A 23005-nucleotide genomic window follows, 5' to 3' on the forward strand; every position below is an offset into this window, starting at 1 on the left:
GCGCTGCGCATGGCCTCCAGCATACTACAAACACCAAAAACTACTTGCAACTCTTGGACAGAGGACAAGGGTGAATAAGAAGTCGAGTGGGGTCATATTTCAGGGCCCAATGCATGGTAGTAGCTGAATCATGGATCACAAACACAGAACTCGGTTCCTGAGGACGGCTTCAATGAGACAACCCACTATGTACTCCTACATGGCCTCTCACCGATACCTTTACCAAATCGTGTTCACACACTTAGCTCACACATAGTAGAACATGTTCACACACCTCTGATTCATCCCCGATGAATCAGACCTGACTCAACTCTAAGCAGTAGCAGGCATGACAAACAAGCATGAATGAGTAGGCACAACAGGGCTCAAACAACTCCTACTCATGCAAGTGGGTTTCATCTATTTACTGTGGCAATGACAGGTCATGCGAAGGATAAAGGGGTTCAGCTACCGCAGCAAGTAACAAATGAATCGTTGTTGTCCTAATGCAATAAAAGAGAGCAGGAGCGAGAGAGTAGGATTGTAACGGAATGAACAAGGGGGTTTTGCTTGCCTGGCACTTTTGAAGATAGCATTGAGTCTTCATCGGTGTCAACGATCACAACGTCGGTATAACGTCTACCGAGGGGCACAACACCAGCAAACAAAGAGGAAACACAATCAATGCAATGCACAATATGATGCATGATATTACATGGCAATATGAGTGTGTTGGCCTGATGCAACTACAACCAGATGGGTTTGAACCATTTTGAATCAAAGATTCAAGTTTCAAGCTCATGCATGGTCATTATTAGTTCTTTATCTTGTTCTGCACTAAACAGCAGGTTAACTTGTTTAAACATGCATGAAACTAGTACAGATGGATAGATTGGATTTTTCTGATAATTTTTCATATATAATTTGTTTGATTTGGAGTTATGGTTGAATTACTATGAATTTTTGAAGTTTGCAACATTTTCTGCAATATTCTGAATTAAAATAAATCCAGAAAATAAATAGTGCGTCAGCATGACATCACCCTGATGTCAGCAGGTCAACTGGGCGCCTCTAGGTCAAACCTGACCAGTGGGGTCCACTGGTCAGTGACTAGTGCTGGTTAGTGACACTGACAGGTGGGTCCGGTCAACGCCCACGTCAGCACGGTCAAAACTGATGCGTGGGGCCTCTGTGGTTAGTTAAACATAACAGGAAATAAACTAAGATTAATTAAGGGCGTGGGGCCCAGCTGTCAGTGTGAGAGACGGTTATTTAGCGGGGTAATTAGCCCCTAATGACGGCGCCACGTCAGCACGCCGGAGTTTCGCCGGCGGCGACCAAAACACGGCGGAGGCGCACTGGAGTGGCTCGGGTTTCGCCTACAGGCCACCGTTTGCCACGCGAAAGGGCGCGTTCGAAAGAGGGAAGCTAGGTGCATCTGTGGGTGTCCGTGGTTCGAGCGGGGGTGGACGGAGTCAACGGCGGCGAGCTCTTTTGCGGCCGCCGGATTTCGGGTGTCGAGCGTTTCGGCGTTGCAGTGCACTAGGGGAGGTGTTGGTGTGTTCTACGTGCTCCTGGTGAGGTGTGGAGCATGGTGCCGTGCTCGGAAGTGAGCTGTGGTGGCCCTGGCCTCGTCTGTGTCATCGCCGGCGGCGAGGAGCTCACGGCTCCGGTGAAAAGAGTGGCTAGGGTACAGGAACGAGCGTGGGGAGGAGGGGGAATGGAGGTGGAGCTTACAGCGAGTCGAAAGAGGGCCACAGCGAGCTCGGGGAAGGCCTGGGGTCGTCGGGCCGGCGGGCGCGATCTCCGGCGACCAAGGAGGAAGAAGGCGTCGAGGCGGCGCTTCGGGGCCCTTCCGGTGGTGTGGCTCGGCGGAGAGGACTAAGGCGACAAGATGGAGCTTCTGGGCTGCTCAAGGGGACGAGGGAGAGATGATGGCCGGGGTGATGCTAGTCGGCGGAGGCAGGCGCGTTCGGTGGGGTGGGGAACGACGAGGGGGAGAGCCAGGGGAGGGGGAAGAGCTCCAGGGAAAGAGGGGAGAGGTGCAGGGGGTCGTGGCCGTCCGCGTGGCGCGGTCGGGACGGGGAGGAAGCATGAGGTGGAAGCAGGAGGTGGCGTCCGGTGCGTGCGCGGGCGACACGCCTCTACCAGTAGGCAGAGGTAGACGACGAGGGGGAGGAGGTGGGCTGAGCCAGCGGGCTGGGCCGCCAGGTGGGCTGCGCCAGATGAGTTTCCTTCCTCTCTCTCCTTTCTCTTTTGTTTTCTATTTTTATTGCTCTGTTTTGAATTAGTAAAAATGCTAATTCATTTTTAAAACTCCTGGGACAAATTGTGGACACTAGTTGGTTTATTCCAAAGGCCCACAAATTATTCCAGAATATTTGGAGCAATCTGAATATATATAGAGAATTCAAATGCCGCAATTCAAATACATTATGATTTAACTCAAAAATCCAGAAATGACCTATAAATATATTCATCATTTTTGGCAGAGGTTTTCACCTTTATCAGAAATCATGAACATTTCCAAAGGGCAGTCTGGGTCATTGAGAAATTTATTTAGTAACCCTAGTTGGTTTAAGTGGTGTTGGGGGTTTTGAATCATCCCCATTTCAATTTTCTGTAAAGTAAACATGATGCATCACCAAATACTAGCATTAGTGCATTGCCAGAAGCTAGGGATGTGACAACTCACCCCCACTAAACAAGAATCTCGTCCCGAGATTCAAGCGTAGGGTAAGATGACACAATGACACAAGCTAACACGATCTTCACGATCCAGGTTGCACTTCAAATGAACGTTGATTCGATCATCATCATTGTCTCGATGTCTTGCTCCAGGAACTCCTACCAACATGACAATGTGAGGGAAAAGAAACTCTAGAAGGATCGATCTTCTTGAAGATCGAGCAACTCATGATCAACTCACGGAATGTGACATAGACACATTTCACGAGCTGAGATGCGAAGCACACATCCATAGGAATGGAGTGAAGCAGAAGACGAAGGTTCACTAGGTAGACAACAATTTCACGCTTTTAAAGGTGTTGAACGGTTGTCAATGTAGCGAGGAGTTGAGTTTTCCATGATACCACAACGAGACACCTTAGACATGGTGACTCGTAGATATATCCCCTTAAGTGGCAAAAAGAATTACCTTTGATTCAGAGATCATTGAAACTCTTTATACCAGCCTAAGGCAAATCACAATCGATCATTTGAAGGAGTCCGAAAGAATGACATTCTCGGACCAGAATGGATGATGTGGATTACCTTGTTGAAGACAAGACAATGGATGATTTTGCTTATCATCGGAAATGGATGGAACCCATGGTAGGACCACTTTGAGGATGATCCCGATCAGTAATTACTGAGGAGGGTAATCCAGAGTAGGGTGGCACGATGGTGGTGCAGGCTGGGAACAACATGCAAATGATGGGAATGATTCTGGTAACTGGGGAGAACCGCATCAGAAGAGAGTGAATCCACTGTCTGAGAGGGTTATAGCATAACCGAGGAAACTGAGAGCACTATGCAATTAATGCCGGCGATAAAACCTAGCACTTGTGCGTGCTCTCAAGAACTTGAGCATTTCCATATTCATCAAGGTTTTTCCAACATCCGTGTCAGGGATCCTGGCAACACAACATACTACCATGATGAGTGGTGATGGACGATGCAGAGGCAAAAGGAGATAACACTTTCTCAGATTTCACCTTAGCGAAGCCAAGGAAACAAAATCTAGATGATCGACCGAGAAACATTTAGCACTCCGCTTCTAATGTTCTCCTTGATATGCTAGCGCAACCCATTTATTAAAATGGTTTGTTACCTAGAATCATCAAGTAAAAGGTCGGACTTCGGGATCTCAAAAATCCATAAGGGTCAACTAGGGAGTAAATCCCATGAAATCCTTATGGGGAGGTAGCCAACTTTCTCAATCAAGAGCCTACAATAATGGGTCTTCCAGCTAGATGTGTTGGCCACGACATCCACGTTACCGGGTACAGAGAGACCAATATTATAATTCTTGGGACACGTTCCAACCATCATATCTGCCTGAGATTCAGATCTGGTTGGTGTTAGAATAGTCCAAACTCATCAAGTCTAGAAAGAAAAATGAAAGTTTGCAACACAAATCGACGAAATGACGTTGCGAGATTCTCGGGGATGAACTACGATAGCAAGCTCCAAAACATGAGCCGGTTCTGCTACAAACATGCGAACACGCTGCCTCAGGCAAGCATGACCAAGTAGTAGTCTTATAACTAAACACTACCGAGTTCAGAGGGGGAACCATCATCGAGGATATCGAAGTCCTTGCATAAGTCTTGCTCTTAAGAAGGAACTTCTTCTCCTTGAACAAATCAATCAGTGGCTTGGTGTGCTACGGAATACATATAGAATGAAGATGATCAGTCTATCAGACCACAGAATACTTCGCACGTTTGCATGACTGATTTGGAATGATTCCAAGGAAGCAACAACTTGCTTTCTCGAATTCACGGCGGCAACTTGCATCAAATGCACATGAATTAGAAGAAGTCACTTCTTACATCCGAGCATATGCTTCATGGGCGGGTCATGAAGATAATGCTTATAAAAGTTTCCAATACTAGCTGGATGTTCAACACAAATCATGGAGAAGATAAGAATGTTATCGATGGGCTCAACAACAATTCATTCAGATTCGCATGGAGATGGAATTCCATAACTATGTGAACAAGGTGATAGTATTGGTCAGACCCAAAAGACATAATGGTGTATGCTCGAGGAAAATCCACGAGTAAGACAACATTACGAACATCGTTGGTTCTGACTTGATTTGAGGATAGCCCATACTCAAATCAAAGTTTTGGCAAGACAATAGCTCCAACAACTGGTCTCGAGGATCAATCGATGAAGATATCATCTTTCTTCAACACACACACAAAAAGATATCCCTTAAAATGAACTAAGCCAGGCAAGCTTTTATCCTCCAACTCTCCAAGTTGTTGTTTGGCTTAACCAACTAGCTCAGGGGTATCCAACACGGATTCTTGGGGAAGGAGTGGTTTATTGGAAACCAACTTGATCACGAACTCAACATAGCGGTCAGGTGACAACCTGGTAATACTTCCAAGAGGATAATCGAAAAATCACGAACCACCGATATGCTACTAATCTCGAGAACAATCTTGCTTCCGAGGCAAGATGATGTGATCAATTAAGCAAGGGATTGAAATCCTAACTCATTGATCGAAGAGTGCACCAGAAATAAGGACTAGGTAGCACGATCTGTCTTAGAATGATGATTCAAGAACCAACACGCTAAGAATGAGATTATTGTCCATTAGCTACCGAGCAACGGAGTTGCTAGCAGTATTGATTTCACACACCACGATTCACTTGTCGGCATTCCGGTTACAATAACACGGAAACCGAGGAATGAACAATGATGGCAAGAAGTATCACTGTACCAAGAGTTCATAGGATGGTGTGCAATTCCTATAATAATCCCGATATAAAAGATGGTAATACTCCAAGGTAGAACAGAACAAAAGCTGGGTTGGCATTTGATCTGCGAAATACAACTGCTTTGACCCAATCCTAGAAATGGACAAGGTACTGGAGTTTGTTTCTCCTAGTCATTCCGAAATAGAATGGCTTGCCGGACCACAAGAGTAATAGGCATCGATGAGCTCGAGTGCACAACTACTCTTGACTATCAATTGATAGACGAGGGTCAGAGGGAACAACTACGAGGGACAACTCAAAAGAACATATGATTTCCTGAGTTGTGGATGCATGGATTAGGATTCGAACAAATTCAACATATTTCTTCCGGATAACCCATGCAGAGAGGTAGGATTGGCAGAGTCATAATATAGAATGGGGAACTCATCGAGAGCACTCTGGTTGTGATCTTTTGCTTCAACGAGGAACTGCTGCCATAAGTAGTTCATGGTATTTGGAAGAACGATATACACAAACCTCGAGAACTATCGCAAAGGTTACTAATAACCTAAAGGAACGAGCAAACACTATCAACATGAAGTGAGTAGGGTGAATATCGGGTTCAAAAACCCAGAAGTAGAATACCTACTACTAAGTGGCATCACGGGATGCTTTCAAGAATGATGGCCAGAATCATCACACTGGGAACACAAAGCATGGCTAATTACTAGGTGATACTCTAGACACCTAGGGTCATAGTAATAGCTCCAACATAAATGCTGAGGCAATGAAATACCTCAACACACTAGTTAGGGTGGTTGATCTGGCACAAAGGATCTTCAGAATGGTAAAAGGAATTTGCAAATTCATCAGACTATTTAGAAACCTGGGATGACTCGGACAGCATAACGGCTGTAAATGCTCAAAAAGATTTGAGACATCCAGCAAAAATGGTGGCATAACCACTTAACATCACAATATCAAAGTTCCTAGACCAACTATCAACATACAGAAGTAGAAGAAACTAAACAAAGGCTTAAATCCATCAATCCTATAAGTCTATGGATTAGTAACACGTCATCCTGATAGATAGATGAGAAGGCCTAGTTCTTAATCCCCGTAGAAGAGAAGAGGTTGACTCAGATCAGAAGGCCATGAGGTATAAGGAGTAAAAGAGCCTTACGTTCCATCCCACAATCAATTCCCTTATATAACTAAAGAATTTCTAGACTCAACTTCGACCAGTTTGGCTTGGTAATCCTACAGGCAGTCAAGCTCTGATACCAAAGCTGTCAGGACCCCGACTCAATGCCACATCGATCTAGCATGTAACACCTCATATCACTTTGCGGCCTCACACACGGTATTCCCACGGGTGTCGCCTTACCTTTGCCCGGGACCGTTTGCGCCTTTTGGCACATGTATATGATAGTGTCGCTAGCATCCATATGATAAGGAGCCCGGGCTGACATGGCTAGTCGTAAACCCAAAGTGGCACAAACCTACAGGGACAGGCATCCATGACCCAGCATCGAACGTGTCGGTCATCAGCGAGTGAATCCAGGATGTAGCACTGGGCTAGCAGGACTCCGGTGAACCGGGCTGTAGCGGGCTAACAGGACTCCGGTATTCATCGCGTGACATTTCCCCGAAGGGACAGACACAGGAACGAAGAAGGACACATGCCGGCCAGCCTAAGTGTTCCGGAGAAGTAGCAAGCTACCATGGCTCAGTGGAAGCACTAGGAGACATTTCCCGGTAAGAGAGGCTACTAAGGATAAACAACTAGATAGTCAGATCCCACACATACCAAGCATTTCAATAACATACACACAATATGCTCGATATGTGGAAATACAACATGGCATCACAACATGACTCTACAACTCAAGTATTTTATTCAATAGGCTCCAAGGAGAGAGATATTACAAACATGGGTCTCACAACCCAACATTCAGAGCATACAAGTCAAGCACAAACGGAAGCTTATCATGTCTGAGTACAGACATCTACAAATGAAAAAAGGCTAAGAAGCCTGACTATCTACCAGATCCTGCCGAGGGCACAAGATCGTAGCTGAGGTATCAAGCTAAACGTCGAAGTCCACGCGGAACTACTAACGAGACCAAAGTCTCTCTGCAAAAACATAAAATAGGCAAACGTGAGTACAAATGTACCCAGCAAGACTTACATCAGATCTAACTACATATGCATCATTATCAACAAAGGGGATGGTGGGGTTTAACTGCAGCAAGCCAGCTTTGACTCGGTGGCTATCCTGAACTACGACTGCAAGTAACTCCTCTGAGGTGGCGCACACGAGTCCACATATTCACCAACCAATACACCACTATGGATCCGCTCCCGTCTCCCCACGAGAACGCCATCCATAGCACTCACGCTTATCTTGCGTATTTTAGAGTATCCACTTTCACTTGTCTATGAACTGTTATAAGTAACCTAGAAGTCCTTTACCGCGGACACGGCTATTCAAATAGATGATGTTAACCCTGCAGGGGTGTACTTCTTCATACATGCTTCCACCACTTAGTGTCTACACACGACATGTGCTCGGCAGACTTCAAGCGAAAGCCGACGTGGGTGTAGACCACGACCTACCTAAACACTCAAGTCTCTATTCCAGGTTTATCGCCTATTTGGGTTCCATCCATGAGGAGATCCGGCCGGGGTTTCGCTCACAGCCCCAAACGATGTGAACAGGGTTCCATGACACCAAACGGGCGCCCGGTATACCCGGCCACATGCCTACCGCATCACAGACCTGACTCAACTCTAAGCAGTAGCAGGCATGACAAACAAGCATGAATGAGTAGGCACAACAGGGCTCAAACAACTCCTACTCATGCAAGTGGGTTTCATCTATTTACTGTGGCAATGACAGGTCATGCGAAGGATAAAGGGGTTCAGCTACCGCAGCAAGTAACAGATGAATCGTTGTTGTCCTAATGCAATAAAAGAGAGCAGGAGCGAGAGAGTAGGATTGTAGTGGAATGAACAAGGGGGTTTTGCTTGCCTGGCACTTTTGAAGATAGCATTGAGTCTTCATCAGTGTCAACGATCACAACGTCGGTATAATGTCTACCGAGGGGAACAACACCGGCAAACAGAGAGGAAACACGATCAATGCAATGCACAATATGATGCATGATATGACATGGCAATATGAGTGTGTTGGCCTGATGCAACTACAACCAGATGGGTTTGAACCATTTTGAATCAAAGATTCAAGTTTCAAGCTCATGCATGGTCATTATTAGTGCTTTATCTTGTTCTGCACTAAACAGCAGGTTAACTTGTTTAAACATGCATGAAACTCGTACAGATGGATAGATTGGATTTTTCTGATAATTTTTCATATATAATTTGTTTGATTTGGAGTTACGGTTGAATTACTATGAATTTTTGAAGTTTGCAACATTTTCTGCAATTTTCTGAATTAAAATAAATCCAGAAAATAAATAGTGCGTCAGCATGACATCACCCTGATGTCAACAGGTCAACTGGGCGCCTCTAGGTCAAACCTGACTAGTGGGGTCCACTGGTCAGTGACTAGTGCTGGTTAGTGACACTGACAGGTGGGTCCGGTCAACGCCCACGTCAGCACGGTCAAAACTGATGCGTGGGGCCTCTGTGGTTAGTTAAACATAACAGGAAATAAACTAAGATTAATTAAGGGCGTGGGGCCCAGCTGTCAATGTGAGAGACGGTTATTTAGCAGGGTAATTAGCCCCTAATGACGGCGCCACGTCAGCACGCCGGAGTTTCGCCGGCGGCGACCAAAACACGGCGGAGGCGCACTGAAGTGGCTCGGGTTTCGCCTACAAGCCACCGTTTACCGCGCGAAAGGGCGCGTTCGAAAGAGGGAAGCTAGGCGCATCTATGGGTGTCCGTGGTTCGAGCGGGGGTGGACGGAGTCAACGGCGGCGAGCTCTTTTGCGGCCACCGGATTTCGGGTGTCGAGCGTTTCAGTGTTGCAGTGCACTAGGGGAGGTGCTGGTGTGTTCTACGTGCTCCTGGTGAGGTGTGGAGCACGGTTCCGTGCTCGAAAGTGAGCTGCGGTGGCCCTGGCCTCGTCTGTGTCATCGCCGGCGGCGAGGAGCTCACGGCTCCGGTGAAAAGAGTGGCTAGGTACGGGAACGAGCGCGGGGAGGAGGGGGAATGGTGGTGGAGCTTACAGCGAGTCTAAAGAGGGCCACAGCGAGCTCGGGGAAGGCCTGGGGTCGTCGGGCCGGCGGGCGCGATCTCCGGCGACCAAGGAGGAAGAAGGCGTCGAGGCGGCGCTTCGGGGCCCTTCCGGTCGTGTGGCTCGGCGGAGAGGACTAAGGCGACGAGGCGGAGCTTCTGGGCTGATCAAGGGGACGAGGGAGAGATGATGGCCGGGGTGATGCTAGTCGGCGGCGGCAGGCGCGTTCGGTGGGGTGGGGAACGACGAGGGGGGAGAGCCAGGGGAGGGGGAAGAGCTCCAGGGAAAGAGGGGAGAGGTGCAGGGGGTCGTGGCCGTCCGCGTGGCGCGGTCAGGACGCGAGGAAGCATGAGGTGGAAGCAGGAGGTGGCGTCCGGTGCGTGCGCGGGCGACACGCCTCTGCCAGTAGGCAGAGGTAGACGACGAGGGGGAGGAGGTGGGCTGAGCCAGCGGGCTGGGCCGCCAGGTGGGCTGCGCCAGGTGAGTTTCCTTCCTCTCTCTCCTTTCTCTTTTGTTTTCTATTTTTATTGCTCTGTTTTGAATTAGTAAAAATGCTAATTCATTTTTAAAACTCCTGAGACAAATTGTGGACACTAGTTGGTTTATTCCAAAGGCCCACAAATTATTCCAGAATATTTGGAGCAATCTGAATATATATATAGAATTCAAATGCCGCAATTCAAATACATTATGATTTAACTCAAAAATCCAGAAATGACCTATAAATATATTCATCATTTTTGGCAGAGGTTTTCACCTTTATCAGAAATCATGAACATTTCCAAAGGGCAGTCTGGGTCATTGAGAAATTTATTTAGTAACCCTAGTTGGTTTAAGTGGTGTTGGGGGTTTTGAATCATCCCCATTTCAATTTTCTGTAAAGTAAACATGATGCATCACCAAATACTAGCATTAGTGCATTGCCAGAAGCTAGGGATGTGACACTTACCGACGATCAACCGATGTTGTTGCTGGGCCCACCGGTGGCATCGGGGACTGAGACCGACACGCAGACCGGTGCTGAGACTGAGATCGGCGCTGAGATTCAGACTGGCATCGAGACCGGCACTGAGACCGGTGCTGCCTCGGGGAGCGGAGCTGGTGTAGAACCGAAAGCAAAGAGGCAACGGGTTCCTAACAAACTCAGGACTACTAGATTGGTGGTCACGGAGGTGGACGACGGCAATTTTGAGCCAAAGGCGCCCGAGGAAGCGCGCGTGTGCTACGGCAATCAAATAGGCTGCATTGTACGGACAACCGCCACCATCAATGATGAGAAACTACAGAAGATAGAAAATATGAGGAGCTCCCTCCTAAAGAAGTTTCACCAGATATTCTTGTTCCCGGGCCGGAATGAGAAGGATTATGAAGATCCAGACGAGGACCCGGCAATGAAGAAGATAAACAAACAGGCCATGACCAAGTTTAGCGACGCGTTGGCCGCCTGGAAAAATCGAGTGAAAGCAAAGATCAACGACGGGGAACCCTACTCCGAGATTGTAAAGGATAATCCGACAATCACGGAAGAGCAGTTTCAAATATTCAAGGAGGCTTGCGAGGCCGAAGCTGCTGCATCCAGCAACCGAACGATTCTCTTAATGATGGATTCTATGTCCTACACCACATGCTGGAGTACAGACGGGATCACCAGAACCTTCACATGTCACCTAGATCTGGCGATGCCCATATTCTGCAATAGGCAAAGGACATAGGATATATCGAGGATCATCGACTTCGAGCTGAGTTCTATAACATCCAGCGCGAACTTGCCCAAATCATCATGAAAGAGGTCGTCGGAAAAACAGCGATGTTCTACAGAGGAAAAATGTCGCGAGAAGACGTCCGAACATGGATAGCCTCTCAGCGTCTCGACATGAAGCCTTTCGCTAAGCTCGGGGACTATCTCCCTGACCTCGATGGATGGCACGGCATGTTGGAGTGATTGTCGATATATGACAATGTGTCTGTTTAGTCCATACTTTCTGTATGACAAAACTTTGAGTTATGCGCAGTGAAACTTTATTTGTGATGTAATTAAACCGTCCTCCTCGTCGACTAGCGAAGATCACTCTAGTTAGGGCATTTTGGTTACGATGAACTTTGTTATTTATGCTTATGATATGTTGTTTCTATTTTTGTCAAGTCTGTCTCTTTCTGTTGCTCAACTATATATGTTGCATATCATCTACTCATGTGTCGATGCAGGTGCATAGATCATCGATGGCGAAGAAGTGCTACGCCAGGAGTATATATACGATGAGTGGCCGGAGTGTCAGGCCCAGGTGTTGCCGATTTCCGGTTTCCAAGTGACAGGCAGTAGTTAGTTTAGGTTCACGCTAATGCGAGAGAGGGATATGAACTCATATACTCAAAGTGATAGCTCATCTCGCGTATACCATTGTTTAGATGGATGACGATGTATTTGCAAGTAATCAAGGACTTGTATCGCTATTTTCGAGATGATGACGAGAGACCACTTTGTGTTGGATGATGATTATGATGAGACTATTTGTATGTATATGCTATGATTATATTCGTGGTCTCGCAGGCATTTGTATGTGTATAATGATGAAATTTCTATGTGCTAAAGATTCTTCTATAAAGCCTGTTCAAATACAAAACAAATATTCCCAAAAAAAATCTGTTAAATTAGCAGTAGCGAGTGTATAGAAGTTAGCAGCAGCGCCTCCATAGCAGTAGCGCGTTGCTGCAAAGGGCGCTAGAGCTACCAGCAGTAGCGTGCTCCCAGTAACCGCGCTGCTGCTACACTTGTGTAGCAGTAGCGCCGGTGACCACGTGCTACTGCTATATGTTAGCTGTAGCGCCTTATTAGTAGCGCCCCACCCAGCGCTACTGATACACCAAAAACCCGCGCTGCTGCTAGCCTTTTCCCTAGTAGTGGAGGTAGGGATGACCGTTGTCAAATTTTGTAATTACAATGATCATGTCTTGGATTTGTCTAGATACATACTATATATTTAGACACATTTTAGTGTTTGGATACATACTTATCTAAGCAAATACAATAGGTAATTTGTTGTCTAGATATGTATGTATTTAAAGTAATGTAAGATAAGTAATTTGGGATGGAGGTAATACAATCTTTCTTCCGCTCTCAAAAAAGGTTGTAGATTAAACATGCTGTGGTAAACTCTGACCCTGGGGCAGGAAGCCTGTGCTTGACATCGGCGGTCAGATATCTGGCCTCCCTGAGCTTCGCAATGTCCTCCTCTGTCATCCACCGGCCTTGAAGGTTGGATCCGGACATGATTGAAGATCCGAAGTACCTAAGCTTGAGCTTCGGGTGTTGGAACTCGAGATGCGGAAAAGCGCAAGCGTGGTAAGAAAGGGATAGGCCTCGGCCCCTCTATAAAGGGGGAGAATATCAAGCGTCCTCAACGTAACCGTTTAGGACTTGCCTAAAAACAAGGAGTCATACCAACAGGCGTGGTTGGGTTACCCACACCCGTATTGATGAGAATCCTGCGATAAGGGGGACACAATCTCTGCTTCGACAAGACGTGCCAATAAAACAGCCTTGCAGGGCGTGTCGTGGCAGGCTAAGGAAAAACGGTTCGTATTAAACCAGGCCGCGGCGTAAGAATACGCTGGGAAAATTGTCAGCAGATTGGATTTGTAAAGTATCGCGCTCTCTACGGTGGTGTGTGGAAATTATTTTGCAGAGTCGGACACGATCCTTGTGTTCGGAATCTTCTACAGAGAATTCGGAGATGGAGCCCGCCTTGCAATGTCGAAGACAATCTGCGCGCCGAACTCATCGTCATTGAAGCCTGGTTCAGGGGCTACTGAGGGAGTCCTGTATAAGGGGGTATCTATACTTTGGCAGGACTGTTGGACTATGAAGATACAAGATTGAAGACTTCGTCACGTGTCCGGATAGGACTCTCCTTTGCGTGGAAGGAAAGCCTGGCGATTCGGATATTAGATCTCCTTCTCTGTAACCGACTCTGTGTAACCCTAGCCCCCTCCGGTGTCTATATAAACCGGAGGGTTTAGTCCGTAGGACAAGAACAACAATCATAATCATAGGCTAGCTCCTAGGGTTTAGCCTCTACGATCTCGTGGTAGATCAACTCTTGTAATACTCATATCATCAAGATCAATCAAGCAGGAAGTAGGGTATTACCTCCATCGAGAGGGCCCAAACCTGGGTAAACATCATGTTCCTAGTTTCCTGTTACCATTAGTCTTAGACGCACAGTTCGAGACCCCCTACCCGAGATCCGCCAGTTTTGACACCGATAATCGCTGCTGCCATCTCTCAATGTGGATGCCAGCAAAGTGGCCAGACCAAACTTTGGTCACAAATTCTCTAAATCCCTCCCTTAGCATCCAGGCATTTTCAAATCTGAACAAAGGAGTATATTTATTCTTATCCCCAGTATCCAGAATCATAGGGGTATGGTGAGAGTTCTCTCTTTCTAAAGCTTGCACTACACATAGGGGATAAGGATCTCCCCAGTTTAGACATATCAAAACTCTATCTAGCTTCTCATAAGTAGGGTTATCCAAATTATTAGCCCAAGTGAAATTCCTCTCATTTAGAGGTAATTATCTCAAACCAGCGTGTTCAATTCTTTACCTAATAATAAAGAGAATTGGGTTTCTGTCGTCCGTCATAAAAAAATACCCTCGAAGTTGGCAAAATTTACCCACCAATGCCACCCGTAAGTGGCAAAAAACGGTTCACGCATCGCACTGTTGGTTCGGTTTTATAGCAGCCGAGATCCCTTAATATAACACGAAGATAGCTCAGCGCAGTGGCCAGCACCGCACGCTTCCACTACAGAGACCAGGGTTCGATCCCACCTGCCCACCTTTTATCTCTTCTTTTTCGTCTCGCAAGCGCGCCTACTCCTCCCGCACACATAGGCCGGCCCATTTACAGGTTGCAACGCCCCTGCTTTTATTTCATTTTTTGCCTTTCACGTTCTTATTTCTATTTTAGTTTTTTCTTCTTTAAATTTATTCGTGATTTCCAAGAAAAAAATATTTCAAAAAAAGTCCTGAAAAATTATAAACTGTTTGTGAATTAAAAAAACATTCGGAAAATCATAAAATGATCATGATTTCAAAAAATTGTTCACGTATTATAAAAAACTATCACGGTTTCAAATAAATTTTCAGGAAATAAAAAATGTTCATGATTTTTTAAAAATATCCAGTATTCAAAACATATTAGGGAATTTAAAAAATGTCCATTAAAGTTTGGAATATGTTCACAAAAATTAAAACAGATCCATAAATAATGAACATAATGCACCGTCGCAGGAGATCTGTAGGGGTCGCTTCATGATTATATTCAGTCCCTCGATTTGGATAAAAAAAAGTTTTCCATGTCATGTACACCGCTGAACCCTCAAAAATTGACACAACTTTCTAAGGGTTAATTTTTGTAAGCTATATAAAAATGACTAAATTTCTATTTTGCCTTCATACACAGCTATATCTTTTTATACCACATTACTAATTATTATAAACACCGCTACGCTAGGTCAAGGCAAGGCACTCACTCATCGGTCTAGCTCATGCAGTGTCCATCAATGCAGTTTTATCACCGACATTTTTTTCGTTATGGCGCGTTAGAAAATCAAGTCGTGATGAGAACATCACATTTTTTATTTTTAAAATGACTTTTTAGAAGTCCCTTATCTCGTCATGACATTACCCAGACATACTTTATGAAATTACATTCTAAAAGTCCTTATCTCATCCTGGCATTTGGTTCATAATTTTTTTAATCTATCGCACGTGCATAATCTAATAGTTTTTCTCCCGTTGCAACGCACGGGCATATTTGCTATGTATCTAACCAGTGCTGCATGCCCTCCTTTAGGCTTGTCTTGCTCTTTTGTATGATCATACCAAAATGCTCTTCGAAGCATGTGATACAGTAAAGGATGCCCTTTTGTTTATGATAAAAAGTGATACCATTCATGTGCTTCCAAAGAGTCCAGAGCCCTGCCATCATTAGTTCCTTATAGGATGGTGTTCCATGTCTTTTTCTGCCATCCAGTAGTATATCATTGATATTCATGTATGTATTCCATTCCATTACTAGTATAGTATTAAAAACAAAACTTCAATGGTTATTACCAATGGGTACCTGCTGCAAGATGATAGGGAGATTGTGAATATGGGGATTAGTAGAACTCAGAGTAAAGCTAGTCACTAGTTAGTGGCCTATGGGCGAAGTACCCCTCACACCGCACTCTGGTTGCGAGGAGGAGGTACAGATGACCGTTGTCAAAATTTGTAATTACAATGATCATATCTTGGATTTGTCTAGATGCATACTATATATTTGGACACATTTTAGTGTTTGGATACATCCTTATCTAAGCAAATACAACATGTAATTTGTTGTCTAGATATGTATGTACTTAAACTAATGTAAGACAAGTAATTTGGGACCCAAGTAATACAATCTTCCTTCCGCTCTCAAAAAAGGTTGTAGATTAACGGAAATGTTAACGCCCACACGTGTGGGCGTTAGCCAACTCACCCACACGCCTCCATCATCGTCCAGTAACTTCTGGACGAATCTTAGTACGAATTAGCTGATTTTGTATGTCACGTAGGACAACTCGCGTGTGTGGTGCGTGAGAGAGGTCGCTCACACATCCGTTTTACCACACGGAGGGGTCGATGTGTGGGCGTTTAGCAGTTCGCCCACACACCAGTTTCAGTCAGGCACAAGGGCTGGTGTGTGGGCAGTTTGCCATCTCGCCCACACGCCCGCCTCCTCTCCCACACTCAAGCTGCCAGTTGCCATGCGTTTTGCAGTGTACATGGCAACTGCCCTAGTGTGATTGCAAGCAGATGGCAACTCGCTTTTTTTTACCCGGACATGTCAGTTGCCATATGTTTGGCATGGTACATGGCAAACTGCCCTAGCGTGCACGTAAGCAGATGGCAACTCTTTCTTTTTAAAATGGCAACTGCCCTAGCGTGCTTGTGAGCACATGGCAACTCTCTCTTTTACCCGAACATGTTTTTTGCTATGCCTTTTTTTGTAGCGCTACATGGCAACTGCCTAGTGTTAGTAGGTGGCAACTCCTAAAGTTTTGAAATCATGGCAACTGCAGTAGACCAGACCACACATGGCAACAGCTGTAGTTGTCCGAAAAATGTCAATCTGGAACTTTGACCTAAGATGGCAACTGCAGTTGAGCAAACATGGCAACTGTAGTTGTCCGACATGGCAACCGTAGTTTAGCGACATGGCAACTGCACTTAAACGAACATGGACGAGGGGTCCGGCCCATGGCAACTGCGGGGCGCGCGGTAAAATGTCGCGTGGGGCGTACGGGCTTGACGTACCGGGCGTGTGGGCGTTATCTATTTCGCCCACACGCACGCGTGTAAGAGGGGTCGGGAGGAGAAAAAAAAGGCGTGTGAACGCTAGTTATTTTGCCCACACACAAACGTGTGGGTTAGTCCTCTTAAGCACCACACAGAACGTGTGGGCAGATTTCTTAACGCCCACACGTGTGACAGTTAGGGGCGTCCTAGATTAAACTCTGACCTGGCTATCTTTAGCTCGTTCACACGTACCCCGTAGATGACAAAGGAAAGTGTGCCGTGTGTGATTCCGCAGCCTATTATTAACCCATTTTCCACCGGAAAAATCGTTGACGATCTGAAACGATCAGATCCATCCATCCACCTAAATCAGATCCATCCCAACCAAAACCACTTAGAAAACCCTACACGCCGTGCACCATGTGTTTTCCCGACGCAACCCGACAGCATCCAGCGCGAACCCCACATACGCCACCACCTACCGACGCGACGCGTCATCATCATCACCAGTGATCCATCCTCATTCTCCTCCAAGAACCCGGTGGAACGTCGCGAGACCGTCGGCCATGCCTTCTCGCGCTGAGCAGCGCTTTGATTGATCGATCTTAAGCTGCCGCTCCGAGACTGGCTCGCTGCTTAGCCCGTCGGACCATCCCTCCACTCCATGGCGCCGGAGCTGAAGGTGCCGCTGCTGGAGGGGAGGGGCGCCACGCCCGCGCAGACGCTGGGGAACATCCTCGTGTCCATCGTCGGCACCGGGGTGCTCGGCCTGCCCTTCGCCTTCCGCGCCGCGGGGTGGCTCGCCGGGGCCCTCGGCGTCGCTGCCGCCGGCGCCGCCACCTTCTACTGCATGCTCCTCCTGGTCAGTACACACTTGCTCCGTCTCCGGTCCAGTACATCCAGCCCCCCTGTTTCAGTATCATTTCTTGGATTTCTTATAGGATTGAACAAGCTTCACTTCGTTTTAGTATACCGTGACTGATTATTCCGCTTGATCTGCTCAGTCGATTAGCCTCATCAAGATTAGTCACGCATTCGCAGTTGAATTTAGTTGTTGTTCGTTCTGAAGCTGGATTGCAGGGACAAGCTGCGGGAGCAAGAAACAGAGGAGGATGGACTCGGAGATGAGCGGCGCCTGAACCGTGGCGACGGCGGCAACTACACCTACGGGGATCTGGGCGAGCGAGGCTTCGGCCCCGTCGGTAGGTACTTCACGGAGGCCATCATCATCATCGGCCAGACCGGCGGCAGCGTGGCCTACCTCGTCTTCATCGGCCAGAACCTCAGCTCCGTGCTCCCCGCCCTCTCGCCGCCCGCGGTAGTCCTGGCACTCCTGCTGCCGGCCGAGGTCGCGCTCTCCTTCGTCCGCTCCCTCTCCGCGCTGGCGCCCTTCAGCATCCTCGCCGACGCCTGCACCGTGCTGGCCGTGGCCGCCGTCGTCAAGGAGGACGTCCAGCTCCTGGCCGAGCGCGGGCGGCCGTTCGCCGGCCGGAGCGCGTTCGCGGGCCTCTGGGGCGTGCCGTTCGCGTGCGGCGTCGCCGTGTTCTGCTTCGAGGGGTTCTGCCTCACGCTGGCGCTGGAGGCGTCCATGTCGAACAGGGGCAGGTTCCGGCCGGTGCTCTTCCAGGCCATCGTCGGGGTCACTATTGTCTACATCAGCTTCGGCGTCTGCGGCTACCTTGCCTACGGCGACGACACCCGGGACATCGTCACCCTCAACCTCCCGGACAACTGGTCCACCGCCGCCGTGAAGGTGGTACTGTGCGTCGGGCTGGCGCTGACGTTCGCGGTGATGATGTACCCGATCCACGAGATCGTGGAGGCGCGGCTGCTGGCGCCGGGCGGGTGGGTGCGGAGGCGCTGCGGTGGCGTGGTCCAGCGGGCGGCGCTGCACCTGAGCCGCGTGGCGGTGGTGGCGGCGCTGGCCGCGATAGCGTGCTTCGTGCCGGCGTTCGGGGACTTCGTCGCGTTCGTCGGGAGCACGGTGTGCGCGCTGCTCTCCTTCGTGCTGCCGGCGCTCTTCCACCTCCGCTTCGTGGGGCCGACGGCGAGCCCGTGGGCGCGGGCGGTGGACTACTTTTTGTTGCTCGCCGGTCTGGTGTTTGCCGGCCACGGGATGTACACGGTCTTGGCACCCATTTATAATTAAAAAATGGACATCACTTTCGTACAGTACAGACGCACAAAAAAGATTCAATTACCATCCAAATTAGTAGTCAACAAAGGCCTGCAGAATCAAAGAACGTCGTCTCATTTCATCCGCTGGTGAGTTTTACATGCACCATCGTGGTTTTTTAACAATCACTCGGGCATGAGGATCCCCACCTGAATCTGAATCCATTACTCATTCGAAACCTTGCCGGCCAGCTTCACAAGTGCAAGACTCCGTCCTTCCTCTTCAAGCTCGACCCTCTTCAAGCTCGACACCACCCCACAATCAAGCAAGGTCGTGGGCAAGGGGAACCCTTTTCCCCCAATCTCTTCATCATTGTCATTGATCCACTACAACAAACTAGGAGAACGTCTGTGCGTTGCCACGGGCCTTTTTTTGATTACACATATGAATACAGTGCATACTTCTCTCTTTGTCTACCACCCTCCATCTCTCCCACCCGCTCTCTCTCGGTCTCACCCTCTATTTCTCACACCCCCTATTAACGTTTGGCGTCTATAGGAAATATCCTATAAGCTCAAACATTAAAGGGAAAATCTTAACCTTTATACGGGCTAAGATAAATTTTCAAACTTCATCCTGACTCATTTACTCCACGACTATGGAGCACACAAATTAATGGTTATACTATATACAACAAACAAAAATGAGTTCACATGGTAAACTTTTTAATCCACTGCAAGACTTGACATAGGCACCATCGCATTAGTTTTAATACATATTCCTGCATTAGTTCTGGCATGGGCACGGAATAAAAAAAGGAAATATACATATGCAATTCTGCACTGATCAAACAAATTTATCTTAATTTGGATATGTGTATTACATATGATACCATGCATATTTAACATTTGATTCTAAGACAAATAAATCTTTCATTTCTTACACTATCTGATTACAGATAATAATTACTCATGTGCAAAGATGAAATGAGAAAAATAATGTGTGCCTTCTAATATGTAAGAAATAGTAATACTAAAATCACTATCTGAAGTTGCAAACACAATTCAGAACTATGACTTAGCGAAGACCATACACACATTTACTATTGACGACCAGTATATGGTAGCACAAACCTTTCTCCTCTGTATGCACTATAAAAGAACAAGTGGCCATTTTTGTTTGCTTAGAAACACTGCTCTAGCGGAAAAATAATTATGCCAATAGCATTCTACATTTTCTGTACAAATTATGTAATGGACATAAAGTCAATTCCAATTAAGGGAAAGCACAATGCAACTAACGCCGATAATAAGCATTATATGCTCCCTCTACGACTTAACCAAATGGGAACCAATTTTCTACAAAGACGAGTGGTCCAATCTCATACTCATTATGAAATGCTAAAGATCATCGGTGATCACCATGAGAGTTGATAACTTCCCATCACGCTAAAGATAATTTAGCTTATAATAACTGACAACAACGATGCCAACACCAACAACCTTCCCTCTGAATACCTCTAAAGGTGTGCCATTTTTCTTAAGTGACTCGAGTATCTCGTTAATTAGGAAAACAACAATATTCCTTGGAAGAATTGGCACCATGAAAGGGGTTTCTCCACAAGATTCGTGGAAGGGTTGTGATGGTGTGAACCTTCCTATATGCGGATGACGCGACGGTCATGGCTCCAATTAAAAGAGATATTGACAACCTTTCGACCATACTAAGAGGTTTTGGTGAGGTCACCGGTCTATGTACCAAATTTCATAAGAGCTCCATCATGCCCATTTGGTGCAACTACCTAAACTTGGGGCACAATCTTCAAAGCTTGTCGGCAACTAGAGCATCTTTACCAATAAGATACTTGGGTCTTGACCTCTCCGTTTGGCAACACAAGAAGGTGGATCTCCAATTAGTTGAGGATAAAGTCGCGAGCAAGTTGGTCACCTATGAAGGCCAAAACATTACCACCATTGGATGCACGCCCCTTCTCAAGTCTATCGTCACCTTCCAAGCGGTCTACTTCATCACACCACTTGTTATTTCACCAAGTACTCTAAATAATGTCAACAAACTTGAAAGGGATTTCCTTTGATCCGGCTCAGATAGGACGACAGGTGCAAAATGCAAGGTGAATTGGGAGGTCGTTTGTGTGCCGCATGAATATGGTGACCTAGGGGTCCTCAACACCAACAAGTTTGTGTGTGCCTTGCGCTTGAGATGGCCTTGCTACGAGTGGATGGAGCCAAGCATGATGTGGATTGGAATGGGAAATCTATGTGATGAAGTGGATCTAATTTTTTTTCTATTCCTCAACAACCATAACCGTGGGGAACGATGGAAACAAAACATTTTGGGCTCTCCTTGGCTCCTCGGGCGCAAGCCCAAGGATGTTGCTTCGCTCAACTTTGATGCTTCCTTGAGAAAGAATTGGAAGGCGCATAGGCCCTCAAGAACAATGTGTGGATCCTCAAGATCAACCCTTCCACCATCGTTTCCATCAAGCACATCCACCAATTTTTCACCCTTTTCGATGCTTGTGAACGACGTCCATCTTGATGAGTTCTTCGATGATGCCATTGTGTGGAAGCACACTGTTAGTGGGCACTACTCCGAGGCCTCTGCATACAAAGGCGCAATTCCTAGGCACGGTCCTGTCTCCCATGGATCAAATGGTTTGGGAATCACAAGGATAATTTCTATGCTTGGTTGTCTATTCAAGATAGAGTTTGGACCGCCGATAGGTTGGCCAAACGAGGGTGCCCAACTTAGGGCCTTTGCCGCTTTTGCAAGAGGGTGCAAGAACACGTGTCACATCTCTTTTTCAAGTGTCGCTACACCATAAGGCTTTGGGACTCGGTCATTGAGAAATTCCGCTCTAAACACATGGACACTTCCTCGCGGAATTCAAAGGGATCCATCAAGGATCGGTGGGCAAATAGAACCGACGCCGACACCCCGCATAGAAAAGACATGGCCTCACTCACCATGCTTGTGTCGTGGACCATTTGGAATGAGAGGAATGTGCGGGTGTTGCTACGTGTGAGTTGCGTTGGGATTTCTCCGAAGACGAGAGGATGATGCAGTACAGTAGAGATAAGTATTTGCCTCGGTTATGAAACCAAGGTTATCAATCCAGTAGGAGAACCAAGCAACACTATGTCAACAGCATATGCACACAAACAACAAATACTTGCAACCCAACGTGTAGAGGGGTTGTCAATCCCTCAACGGTATTGAGAAAGATTAAATTGTGTAGGTTTTGATAAATAGATCTAACAAAAATAAAAATACAAAAAATGCAGCAAGGTATTTTTGGTTTTAATATATGATAAAAAAAAATAGACCCGGGGGGCATAGCTTTCACTAGAGGCTTCTCTCGAGAAAATAGCATACGGTGGGTAAATAAATTATTGTTGGGTAATTGATGGAAAAGCAAATAATTATGGCGATATCCAAGGCAATGATCATGTATATAGGCATCACGTCCTAGATTAGTAGACCGACTCCTGCCCGCATCTACTACTCTTACTCCACACGTATACATCTATCTAGCATGCATCTAGTGTATTAAGTTCATGAAAAAATAGAGTAATGCTTTAAACAAGATGACACGATGTAGACAAGATAAACTCGTGTATGAATAAACCCCATCCTTTTACCCTTAATAGCAATGATATATGTGTGTCATGTCTCTTTCTGTCATTGAGATTGAGCACCGCAAGATTGAACCCATCACAAAGCACCTCTTCCCATGCCACGAAAAATCAATCTAGTTGGCCAAACTAAACCAATAAATTGGAGAAGAAATACGAGGCTATAACAATCATGCATAAAAGAGTTTAGAGAACTCAAATAATATTCATGGATAGATCTGATAATAAACTCACAATTCATCGGATCCCAACAAACACACCGCAGAAGGTCATTACATCAAATAGATC

At 46.6% G+C, this 23005-nt stretch overlaps 1 protein-coding gene across 1 annotated transcript; it reads left to right on the top strand.

The window, feature by feature from the left end:
* The first annotated feature begins 17380 nt into the window (after positions 1 to 17380).
* LOC119312478 (amino acid transporter ANT1-like) lies at positions 17381 to 19128 on the top strand. Its single transcript, XM_037588210.1, has 2 exons — positions 17381 to 17807; positions 18015 to 19128. Exons 1-2 carry the CDS (start codon positions 17610 to 17612, stop codon positions 19092 to 19094), a joined length of 1278 nt encoding a protein of 425 aa, XP_037444107.1. The 5' UTR covers positions 17381 to 17609; the 3' UTR covers positions 19095 to 19128.
* The last annotated feature ends 3877 nt before the right edge of the window (positions 19129 to 23005 follow it).

Source organism: Triticum dicoccoides, chromosome 5B (genome assembly GCF_002162155.2).
Source record: "Triticum dicoccoides isolate Atlit2015 ecotype Zavitan chromosome 5B, WEW_v2.0, whole genome shotgun sequence".
NCBI classification, from domain to species: Eukaryota; Viridiplantae; Streptophyta; class Magnoliopsida; order Poales; family Poaceae; genus Triticum; species Triticum dicoccoides.

Excerpts from the sequence above, each read along its gene's own strand:
- LOC119312478 (XM_037588210.1), top strand. The coding sequence starts at position 17,610 with ATGGCGCCGGAGCTGAAGGTGCCGCTGCTGGAGGGGAGGGGCGCCACG. Across the intron at positions 17,808-18,014 it reads TCTACTGCATGCTCCTCCTG|CTGGATTGCAGGGACAAGCT; the intron begins GTCAGTACACAC and ends TTCGTTCTGAAG.